We start from the raw sequence: 12,606 nt of genomic DNA on the forward strand, positions 1-12,606 counted from the left end.
ATGAAAACATTCCAGGATTTTCTCCATATAATGGACTTCAATGGGGACCAAACGGTTCAAGGTCCAAATGAGAGTTTCAGTGCAAACTGTTCAAAGGGCTTTAAACGATTCCAGACGATGAAATAGGTGCCTTATCAAGCGAAACGATTAAAAAAAAAAGAACAAAGTTTAAGTTTTATAAGCTCAAATGCTCGCCTTGCAGCTGTTCTGTGATGCGCGTTCGTGACTCTCCTGTTCAAACTCACGAATCTTTTTTCGAGTTATGACTCCAAGCTTCCTAGATAAGACCCTTATTCATCGTCTGGAGTCGTTTAAAGCCCTTTGAACAGTTTGCACTGAAACTGTCTTTTGGACCTTGAACCGTTTGGTTCCCATTGAAGTCCATTATATGGAGAAAATCCTGGAATGTTTTCATCAAAAACCTTCATTTCTTTTCGACTGAAGAAAGAAAGACATGGACATCTTGGATGACATGGCGGCGAGTAAATCATCAGCATTTTTTTTTTAAAAGTGAGCTGCTTTTGATTTTGCGTCGCTAATCCAAACCGCAATAGCACTGAACTTGTCTCTTGCTCTGTTTCAGCCGTTCTTCAATCTGACGAAGCTGAGAAAGCTCGGCCTGAGTGACAACGAGATCCAGCGTCTGCCGGGGGATATAGCGAACCTCAACCTGCTCGTGGAGCTCGACATCTCCCGCAACGGTAAGCGCTCGCTGCTCGTCAGCACACTGTTTAATCAGCGTACGTGTGTGAGAAACTTTGGCCTCGTGTGTGTCTTGCCCAGCATACGCCCAACATATCTCAGCGGCTGGTTTTCTGTGCTCAGCAATTACACACACCGTCACTTCAGCGCCGCTCATAGTAATTCCCAGCACATCCACGCCCCAAATTTAGCTTTCGTTTCGGCTATTTTTACTGTATTTGTTCAAGCGCCGTCTTTAAAACTAGCCTAGACTTCATGGTTTGTGGTCTCTCGTGGTTTGTATCTTCTTTATAATTCTGCCATTTACTCTCCTTCATGCCTCTATAAATCTGTGTGACTTACTTATTACTTACTTTCTACAGTATGAACACCAAAGAGGATGTTTCAAACAATGTATTGTTGTTTTTCATACAATGAAAGTCGATGGGGTCCAAATGTTGTTTAAAACATACAGTCAAAACAAAATGTATTCAGACACCTACAACATTTCTCACATTATCACAGTTTAATGGCTATAGTTTAGGAAATAGTGATAAATATGAGCAAAACTCAGTGGATATTTGACTGGTTTAGTCCTCACACATGAATTATGTTGAATATCTGTCAGATGTTAAATTTAACTACACAATTAGATAATACCAGTTTAGCTCAACCAGTGACCAAGCAATGCTTCATGTTCATATAAAAAGAGCATTAGCACTTACAGAAACACACTTCAGCAAAACATGATCAGCTCAAAGTGTCCGAATCATTGTGTGTAAATGTCACTGCTAGTCACTGCATGAAGAATATTTGGGTGTAATATGTCACAGTTTACTTTATTTTGATCTCCTCACTTACATACGTTAACTATAGTGTCCTGCACACACTTGTAAAACACTATCAAACATTATATCTGGTATTGACTGTATATATTATATATTTTGAATGACATGAGCATGTGTGAACTGTCCCTTTAAGAACAGTTACCTGGGAAGTGCCTGGCTTATAAATTGACATCTCATTCTAGTTGAACTCTGGTCTCTCTTAGTTACGGCTCCTTTTTATGGCAGGCAAACACATTATTGAAATATTGGATATTTTCCAAACTCTTGTAGCAACAAACAGAGCGCACCAGTTGGCTTCAGGAAGTAAAAATCCCATCAGTTTCTCTAAAGGCGTTTGACTTTGATAAAAACGTATAAAGACAGACCTCCTGTGAGCTGTGGGGTTGTCCATCGATGGGATGTATGCTTCTGTTGAAGCTGACCAAATTATTTCAACTAATGTTTAATTTAAAGGAGTAGTTCACTTTAGCTGATAATTTACTCACCCCCATGTCATCCAAGATGTCCATGTCTTTCTTTCCTCAGTCGAAAAGAAATGAAGGTTTTTGATGAAAACATTCCAGGATTTTCTCCATATAATGGACTTCAATGGGAACCAAACGGTTCAAGGTCCGAATGAGAGTTTAAGTGCAAACTGTTCAAAGGGCTTTAAATGATTCCAGATGATGAATAAGAGTCTTATCAAGAACCCTTCGAGTCATGACTCGAAAAAAGATTCGTTCATTCTGATGAACGAGTTTGAACAGGAGAGTCACGAACGCGCATCACAGAACAGAGCAAGGCGAGCATTTGAGCTTATAAAACTTAAACTTTGTTATTTATTTATTAAATGAGCGATCGTTTCGCTTGATAAGACCCTTATTCATCGTCTGGAGTCGTTTAAAGCCCTTTGAACAGTTTGCACTGAAACTGTCTTTTTGGACCTTAAACCGTTTGGTTCCCATTGAAGTCCATTAAATGGAGAAAATCCTGGAATGTTTTCATCAGAAACCTTCATTTCTTTTCGACTGAAGAAAGAAAGACACGGACATCTTGGATGACATGGGAGTGAGTAAATTATCAGAAAAAGTTTTTTTTAAAGTGAACTACTCCTTTAGTCATGTTCACTAGAGTAATTCCTGATGAAAACTCAGATTACAACATTTTCCAAGAAAATATCTGCGCTACTCGTTTCTCTTTCTTTTAACATAATTAATAATTTATGGAATCACCAAACAGGCAAAAGTTCAATTCAAGAATGAACAAAAAAAGTCAATGAGTTTTAAAGTTCGGTGTTTGAAAAAAGAGAAAGGGTGATCTATATTCGTATAGCTCTCTATATTAAACCCACTGACTTAATTAAAGCTACAGAATTACAGAAGTCATGCTGAAAAATACACAATACACAATGTTACGTACTTGCTCCGGCCTTTGTTTTAATTTTTTGTTTCCCGTTGTTGTCATTGTTTTATCAGGATGGGCCGGTTGGCCGGTTTGGTTTTGGTCCCGCCCCTCCTCCACTGTGATTGGACGGCTGGGTAAAGCCTGAAATGCTGCTGGTATTTTAGCACTGTGGATGATAGTCAGTTTCCCAATGCTCTCAAACTCCTTAAAGTCTCCCGTGGTGAAAATCCAGCTTTTAATGTTGTTTATGTGTGTATGTGGTGTTTTTAATACGCTTTAACACAAACCATGTGTAAGTTCATGAGTCGACAGCATTGCTGAGTATTTCCTCCTTAAAACTGCAGTGAACCAAAGACAGTCTCAAAAACACGGTGTGAAATCGCTGGTGTTTCTGACGTCACAAACGACGTTGTAACCAATCAGATCAACCAGTGTGATCGTCAACCAGTGGATCTCTGAGTGAGTGAGTGGAGGCGGGGCTCATCTACATATTCATAGAACCGCGCATACTAAATGAGGAAAGGGTGTCGAGTTACATACACAATCTTTTGAGGCATGAAGAGTTTTTTCAAAGGAAAAAAGGTTTAAATATGTCATTTTAATGGCGTTACTCTACAAGATATGGCTTTGTTGATTAAATTGAGATAGTTAAAAAAAATCCACAAAGATTGTTGAAGTCATGCAGCGACAGATCGCCAACAATGCTCTACAAACTACAAAAATGTAAAATGTTGAGCTAGATGGGGAAATGGTGTACGCCTACATGGGCAGCTCTCGAGGTCTCAGTACAAAGCTATCGCTTTAAATATTGCATGATTTTTATTGTTGTAAGTGGATTAAATGTGTTCCCTCTTTTTCCTCACAGACATTATGGAACTCCCTGAAAGCATTTCATATTGTAAAACCCTCCAAGTAGCAGATTTTAGTGGAAATCCTTTGACAAGGTAATTGACGTGCATTTCATATTCTAATTTTGCATAACTATGGACATATCATTTTAAAATGCCTAATATATGGTGTTTTATTGCAGAAAATATTATAAAATATATTATTACTGCATTGGGCCTGGGCGCTTCTTTAAACGAGTCTTAAAGGGGAACTTGGCAACTCTAGCCATTTCTTCGCTGATTTTCCCTTTTGTCGTCGCATGTTTTCGCGACTAGCGCCCCCTAGAGCTGTGGGCCGTATATTTCACAACACTGTCGTGCCGCGTCCTCGTCCCGTCGCTGCTCATGTGCATTTGTTATTATCGGAGCCAGCCAACTTTATCGTGTGTAGCTACGTCTACCAGAGAGAGTCTAATAAGGGGAGAACGTCCACTCTCAGGCTCCACCCACACTACTGCGTTTTCGTTTAAAAATGGAGACCTTTTGCTACATTTGCACCTCCCGTCCAGATTAAAACGGAAAAAACAAAGACCTAAAACGGAGAAGTTTAGAAACGCTGCAGCTCCGTTTTTCGTTTTGAATCTCCGGAGGGCGTTTTAGTGAAGACGCGACAAAACGGAGGAGTTTAGAAACGATGACGCAGAGGCTGACGCTCGGCTCTATGATTGGGTGTCATCAGTCATGACGTGTCCTTCCCTGATTTGGCCGCCACGCATCAGGTAGCTAACGTTACTTTCTTCTTCATCAAATCTGAGGAATATTCAATCCATTGCCTGTTTACACCGGAACGCACATGCCCCAGTGTTGGTGAATGGTCACGTGATCCGCGTTTTCAGCCGTTTTAATGTGGACGGAGATCAATTCTAATACGCAGATTAAACGCTGGTGTGGACGGAGATCGTATTCGTTTTAATTCTCCGTTTTGAAACGAAAACGCAGTAGACCTCAGTAAACTTCCGGCTCCTGAACTGGTTGCAGTTCCACTCTGGGTCCACATGAGGGCGCTCACATGACGAGTGCAGAGTCAATGGAGGTCTATGGAGATATACCCCTCAAAATCCACTTTTCTCAGGATATAATTTTTCGTCTAGTAATAATTCGAATGTTGTATTCGAAACAAGATGCGATGAAATTACACATTGTTGGGTGTTAGATTTTTGCTTTAAAAGGTCTTTTAAAATGTCAATACACATCGTACGACCAGAGATGCTGCTTTACGGCAATCCTTTAGTCAGATTTTTGGAACGTAAACGGCATTTACAGTGTGCACAGCCTGCAGCTCTGCGTTTCTCAAAAATGCGCTTAACATAGACGCGCAAGTGCACGCTGAGTGCTAAAATATCAATCACACATCACTGTAACCCTTTACGTCCTATAACATTTGGCATAATGTTATTTACCGGACCACGATGATTAGAACCACCTCAGGGTAAAATTTACCGATGGCTGTTTTTTAAAATGGCCTACAGATTTTCATTCAAATTCTACCAGTCATTGACTTTTACTAAAATTGTGTTATTTAGCCTACAAACCCGTTGTTGCAAAGTTGTTTAGATAAAATGCGATTAAAACAGGGCATTAGAACAACAATAGCAGTCAAATTGGACGTTCTGAATCAAATCTTAATATGGTAACGTTATTACATCAACGCATTTAACTGCACGTCTTTTTTCCCCTCACAAATCATTGTTGATAAGGATGACCCTGGATGTTTCCGTTCTACATATTCGTTTTTTTCTTTTTTCGCAATATCTGTTTTATCGTCTCTGTGCTTGTCTGACAGTGTCGCGTATTTTTAAAATTGATTGACAGGCCTGGCTAAACGACAATTCAAATACTTGCATGTAGTCAAACATCCCTCCACATGATGGCGCACTAGTTCTTCTTTGCAAATGGAGGGGTTGGTTTTTGTGGAGCGAGCAACTGAGTAAATAAATGCGGTGGCAACCGTGCTTATGCTTATATCCCATTGCACGTAAAAGCGCGGATTCGCTCTCTCACTTAAAAAAAGTCCGAACGGTCAGAGTTGTTTTAAATACTGAATTTTGTTAAATGCCCAACATTGTTTAAAATAATTCGGGTCTTCTCGGGTCCATTTGGAAAAGGCATATTTATTTTAAGTAACCCGAACCCGACCCGTGTCCGAGACACTTGAACCCGAACCCTCTCGGGTCGGACCTCGGGTTTTCGGATCCAAGTGGACCCGTGAAGACCTCCAATACGGATGCCGTAAGGTATTACAGTAATACGAGTGATTAAAATCGTCATTTAAACAACCAAAGCGGTCCAAAAACAATGAAAACGATTCATACTTAGTATTCACAGGGTGCAGCCATCTTGGATTCCCTTAGTCCCAATGTTGTGAGGGTGGTTTTCCACCTGGGAACCATCCAAATGATTTTTTTAAGTTGAAATAGTTGCCAAGTTCCCCTTTAATTGCAAGTGTAATTCACCACACAAATACGGTGTATTGACGACATCCCATTAGCTGTGCTTGACGGATCATGCGTTATGCATTAGCACTGGATACACTGGCCCAGATTGCCAATTTGTTCCCCATTTTGCTGGATTATACAATGCTTGACTCCTGTTGTATTCTCTTAGTTTACTGGCAGACCTTTCTTGTTAGCAAGTTTTGTTCATGATTAATGTTATCATTGATTTAGAGTAGTTGAGTGATCCTGTCTGTCCACCGGAGCGGATTCACTTGATCAGTTATTTATCTATCCGTCATTCCCAGTGTGAACTGTGAGTTTTATGTTTGTTTGTTTTTTGTTTCAGGTTGCCAGAAAGTTTTTCGGACTTACAGAATTTAACATGCCTTTCCATCAATGACATTTCTTTACAAGCACTTCCAGACAACATTGGAAAGTAAGTGTTTTTTCTCCTTATTTCATTTCTTAGGGATATTTTCTCTTATGATATATCAGCAGGGTTTGATTTATATTATGGCCTCACTTCATTTGCTGTTATCCACACTAGGCGTGACATCTTTCTTCCACTTACTGTATGAGTATCTGAAAAGCTCTGAATAGCTACATTAATAATCATCACGAGATGATCTAAAACGAGGACTCTGATCTCGGACAGTTGATCCACATTTTCAGATCAGTTTCGTTAAAGGCTGAAGGTTATGAATAAGCGGATGTGTTCCAAAACAATGACAAAATTCGCATTTAGGGGATGGGGCTGAGTAACGATTAATCGCATCCAAAATAAAAGTTTGTGTTTACATAATATATGTGTGAGTAGTGTATATAATTATTTTGTATATAAAAAAATACACACTCATGCATTTATATATTTTAGAAATATTTGCATGTATATACTCTATTAATTAATATTATGTATAAATTAGGGCTGGGCAACGATTAATCGTGATTAATCGCATCCGAAATAAAAGTTTGTGTTTACATAATACATGTGTGTGTGCTGTGTATAATTATTTTGTATAAAAGAATTCACACACGTGCAGGTCTATATTTAAGAAAAATGTGTTATTAATATATAAAGTAGGGCTGTGCAAAAGTTAATTGTGATTAATCGCATCCAAAATAAAAGTCTGTGTTTACATAATATATTTGTGTGTGCTGTATATAATTATTTTGTATATATAAATACCTATGCATGCATGTATATATTTAAGAATTATTTGCACTTAAATTCTGTATATATTTATAAATACATAATCCATATTATATAAATATAAATATTTCATATATGAATAACACATTTTCTTAAATATATACATGCATGTGTGTGTAATTTATATATACAAAATAATTATATACAGCACACACAAATATATTATGTAAACACAGACTTTTATTTTGGATGCGATTAATCGCAATTAATTTTTGCACAGCCCTAATTTAAAGTAATAATATTTATATTAAATATAAATTATGTATAAATATATATACAGTATATTTCTTAAATATATAAATGCATGTGTGTGTATTTATATATTCAAAATAATTATACACACCACACACACATACATTATGTAAACACAAACTTTTATTTTGTATGCGATTGATCGCGATTAATCGTTGCCTAGCCCTAGTATATATATATATATATATATATATATATATATATATATATATATATTACCTTCATATTAGGCTAATGAAGCCTATTGGCTACAACTACACTCCCATAGTTTACAGCTTTAGTTAAGAGATTTGATTTCCTTGAGAAAATTTGCCATTTATTGTAACTGATATCCAAAATAATCAATATTGAATCGAAATCGAATCGAATTGCAAGCTTGTGAATCAAAATCGAATCGAATTGTGAAATTTGTGCCAATACCCAGCCCTAGAAAAGAGCTGATTCTGCAGTGGAGATTATGAGAAAATTAAAGTGTTTTTGGTTTGTTTGTTTAACTAGGATGCATGTAAACCTGTTATAGGAGACTCCAGAACAGCATTAGCAACCTAATAGGGGCACTTTAAAAACAAATCCTCCTCAGGGACATTTCTAATATGTTCACTCAGTGGTTTTTGTAGTTTAGTCGACGTTTGTCTGTATTTCTTTATCTGCTCCATGACACAGTTTATCTCCAGGACGACATATTGCTTCCTGAAAACAGTCCGCAAGCATGTGTGTTTCTCGGTATGGTAATATCACCTCAGCATTCACTCCTTCATTCAGATTGAAATCTGGGAAGCGTCTGGGTAACTTTTGTTTTCTCTCCCTTATGTGATTCGATAGCTCTCTTCATTTCCGGTGTAATTTCCTCTTCCGTGCCTGTCGTCCGTCTGTCTCTGTCTGACCCTGCAGAAAGTGTTTCATTTTATGAACAGTGAGATCATTTTCCAAGTAAACGCCTGGCCAAACGAAGGACGAATAGCAGATTACACACCGTAACTGTAATGATAGCGGCACAGAGGAGAGATATCGTTATAATCTATTTCACAGTGATTCTTTTCCCGGCTGATAAACCACAGCGCACTTATAATAAACACAACGATGAACAATTTCATCACATAAAAAAGTCTCTCTTAAAGGGATAGTTCACTTTAAAATTTATTTTTGATATGTTTTTATCTAAGATGTAGGTGTCTTTGTTTCCGCAGTAGTTTCAGTTTTGATATTTTTAGGTCAAACCGTTGTCTGTCAGTCATATAATGGAGGTCTATGGTCACCACCTCAAAGAGCAGCACAGAGAAGTCCAGATTAAACATGATATAATGACTCGTAAATGTAAGATGGTGGCCTAAGACACGAAACGAGCGGTTTGTGTGAGAAAACGAATAGTATTTATATCGTTTTTACCTCTTGTAACCACAGCGCCCTTATAATAAACACAACGATGTTGTGTGTTGTTCAGGGCCGACTGAGACAATTTCATCACATAAAAAAGTCTCTCTTAAAGGGATAGTTCACTTTGAAATTAATTTTTGGTATGTTTTATCTAAGATGTAGGTGTCTTTGTTTCCGCAGTCGTTTCAATTTTGATATTTTTAGGTCAAACCGTTCTTGTCTGTCAGTCATATAATGGAGGTCTATGGTCACCACCTCAAAGAGCAGCACAGAGAAGTCCAGATTAAACATGATTTAATGACTCGTAAATGGCCTAAGACACGAAACGAGCGGTTTGTGTGAGAAAACGAATAGTATTTATATCGTTTTTACGTCTTGTAACCACAGCGCACTTATAATAAACACAACGATGTTGTCTGTTGTTCACGGCCGACTGGGACAATTTCATCACATAAAAAAGTCTCTCTTAAAGGGATAGTTCACTTTGAAATTAATTTTTGGTATGTTTTATCTTACCTCAAGGGCACCCAAGATGTAGTTTTGTACTTTGTTTCCACAGTATTTTCAATTTTGATATCAAACTGTTGTTGTCTGTCAGTCATATAATGGAGGTCTATGGTCACCACCTCAAAGAGCATGCACAGAGAAGTCCAGATTAAACATGATTTAATGACTTGTAAATGGCCTAAAACTCGAAACGAGCGGTTTGTGTGAGAAAACGAACAGTATTTATATCGTTTTTACGTCTTGTAATCACAGCCACGTCCGACTGATCTGAAGGCACCCCCCTATGAATGGGCTTATGCAAATTTTGGGCAATTTTCTTTTTTATTTATATGTATACAAACACAAAAATGGCAGTTTTAGTCAAAGCATGACCTTAAACACAATCACAATGCCTAAAACAAAATAAAATAAAAGAGGTTTCCTTTCCTTGTCGATGGTTTAATCTGGCTTTATGAAGAGAGAAGAGGCAGAGCGACTCCAGATTTGTATAGATATCAATCCCAGAGTGCTTAATACTGCCTTATGATCTTTAATCTCTCAGTGAACACACGCATCACACAACCGTATCGGCCGATCGTCCTCCGAAGAGTCGACAGAAACACAAATGTGCATCAATGCGACATCTCAATGATGGCAAAAAGTTATTATGACTGCTTTGTTTTGTGGAATTGAAATATCCCGTTCGCCACAGCCTCGACCAATAATCCTCTTTCATTCTCTTTGTTTTCATTTCAGGAGACAAACCTGATTAGTGTGTGTGTGTGTGTGTGTGTGTGTGTAGCCTTGAGCTGCAGACGTCTGAAAGCTTGCTGAAACCTCGTCCCTTCTGCCGGTTGATTAAATTCCCGTATAGTTACAGTGAGAAATCACAGCGTTTCCCGTCCTCTAAATCAAGCCGACCGACTGAAGAGGTCAGCGACACACTTCCCTCTTACTCTTTTCATTTGTTTTTGGATCAGTCCACTGGAAAATTAAAACCTTTAACCCTGAAAGAAATGTGTTTGTGCTGAACGGGGAAGTCCGCTCGCCCTCCTGTAGTCTGGTGCTTTATTTGGTGTAGGTATTGCTTTAAATGGCAGAAGTCGCCCTGGACACGTTGGAATAAACCAACTGGACTGTGTATCACACGCTGACGAAACACGCTAGCAGATTGCCATCTCAGGATGTGTGTGTGTGTGTGTGTATACTTGCCTCAACGCCCCGCCTCTGATAGATGCTCCGTATCCCAGTGGATCTTATTTTTGAACTGAAGATTATGAATAAGTAGGCCTGTGTTGGTGATGCTTTAATCTAATAGACAAGGAAAAGCACAACAAGTGATTTGAAGACTAAAGTGTGTATGCACAGGTGGGCGCTCATCAGAGGTGTAGAGAGTCCTGCCATTATTCCACCCATGATTTTTTTTTTTTTTGATATATTTTTTATTGATTTTATTTATTATGATTGCATAAACATCATCTCCAGAGTCGCTTAGTCACTTAATGAGATTTTTAATGCTTCAACTGAGAAACCTTATCGTCATATCATAGACAAATGGACAACTCAAGATTTCCATGGCAACCCGTCAAAATAAAAGTTTGTTTTTTCACAAAGCCCTAAAAATTTAATTTTTGATGATTTTAATTATGCTTTTTGATTACTAAAATTTTATTTAAACATTAAAATATAGTCTTTAAGTTTTACAAAATGTTTACAGAATGATGCTGGGTGTTCCCTGCACTTTTTTACAAGTTGTTGTTATTATTATTATTATTATTTTTATTATTAATAACAGTTCTCAGATTCAAAGATATGTTTAAAATCATTTAAATAATGTATTTGTTTCTTAATTTTGACATTAATTTACAGTTTTACACCAGACATAGGCTATTATATATATATATATATATATATATATATATATATCGGTCCAAAATATCGGTTATCGGTCTATTTGATTTGTAATAATCGGTATCGCATTGGCCCTGAAAATCACATATCGGTCGACCCCCTACTTCTTTACACTCCTAACACACACTACTTTACACTCCTAAGTAACACACACTACTTTACACTCCTAACACACACTCCTTTACACATTTGTAACATGCACTACTTTACACTCCTAACACACACTCCTTTACACTCCAAACATTCACAACTTTACACTCCTAAGACTCACTACTTTACACTCGTAACACACACTCCTTTACACTCCTAAGTTACACACACTCCTTTACACTCCTAACTCAAACTACTTTACACTCCTAACATGCACTCCTTTACACTCATTACACACTCCTAACATTCACTCCTTTACACTCCTAACACACACTCCTTTACACATTTGTAACACACACTCCTTTACACTCCTAACACACACTCCTTTACACTCCTAACACACACTCCTTTACACCTTTCTTTTCAGCAATAATCTGCCAAGTGTCTTCTTTGAAAAGAGATGTAACTTCAGTCTGTTGCTCTAAAGCATTCAAGATTTTCTACAGTTTAATTTGGAAATTTAATTCTGTGCTCAGAAAGTGAATAAATGGATTATTAATACAGCTTAAATATATTTTTAGTACCATAAAATCCCCTAAAGCCAGTTTAACACACTACTGACTAACTCAACCAGGCCCCGCCCCTTTATTATGCGCATTAAATATTATAATGAGGAAGATTGTAATGTTTGTTCCCAGAAGAAACTCAAGACTACAATGGAGGCGTTTCAGGAGTTCAGAAACACTGACTCTGATATAGAGAAGAACTGGAGCTTCTCATGCTCAAACAGCAACATCACACACAGATGAACATGTGAAAAGCGTTTTGGCTATAAATTTAACGTTTAAATGTATATATACACTTATTAATTATGCAATGTTTGTTTGTTTCCATCTAGCCTCTGTAACTTGGTATCGCTGGAACTCAGAGAGAACTTGCTGACATATTTACCAGAGTAAGTGCACATCATAATGCTATGTGTGTGTTTTAGTGTGTGTGTGTGTGTGTGTGCATAAGTCAAAAATAAATGAATGTTTTCTCCATTTTGT

At 37.6% G+C, this 12,606-nt stretch overlaps 1 protein-coding gene across 1 annotated transcript in view; it reads left to right on the top strand.

Moving 5' to 3' along the window:
• lrrc1 (leucine rich repeat containing 1) overlaps positions 1 to 12,606 on the top strand; it is a 59,517-nt gene that overhangs the window by 24,160 nt on the left and 22,751 nt on the right. The window contains exons 2-5 of the mRNA XM_039690643.2: positions 584 to 701; positions 3,778 to 3,856; positions 6,581 to 6,670; positions 12,456 to 12,512. Of these exons, the coding sequence (XP_039546577.2) occupies positions 584 to 701; positions 3,778 to 3,856; positions 6,581 to 6,670; positions 12,456 to 12,512 (344 nt within the window). The remainder of the gene's footprint in view (positions 1 to 583; positions 702 to 3,777; positions 3,857 to 6,580; positions 6,671 to 12,455; positions 12,513 to 12,606) is intronic.

This window comes from Pimephales promelas, chromosome 11 (assembly GCF_988280905.1).
Source record: "Pimephales promelas chromosome 11, fPimPro1.hap1.1, whole genome shotgun sequence".
NCBI lineage: Eukaryota > Metazoa > Chordata > Actinopteri > Cypriniformes > Leuciscidae > Pimephales > Pimephales promelas.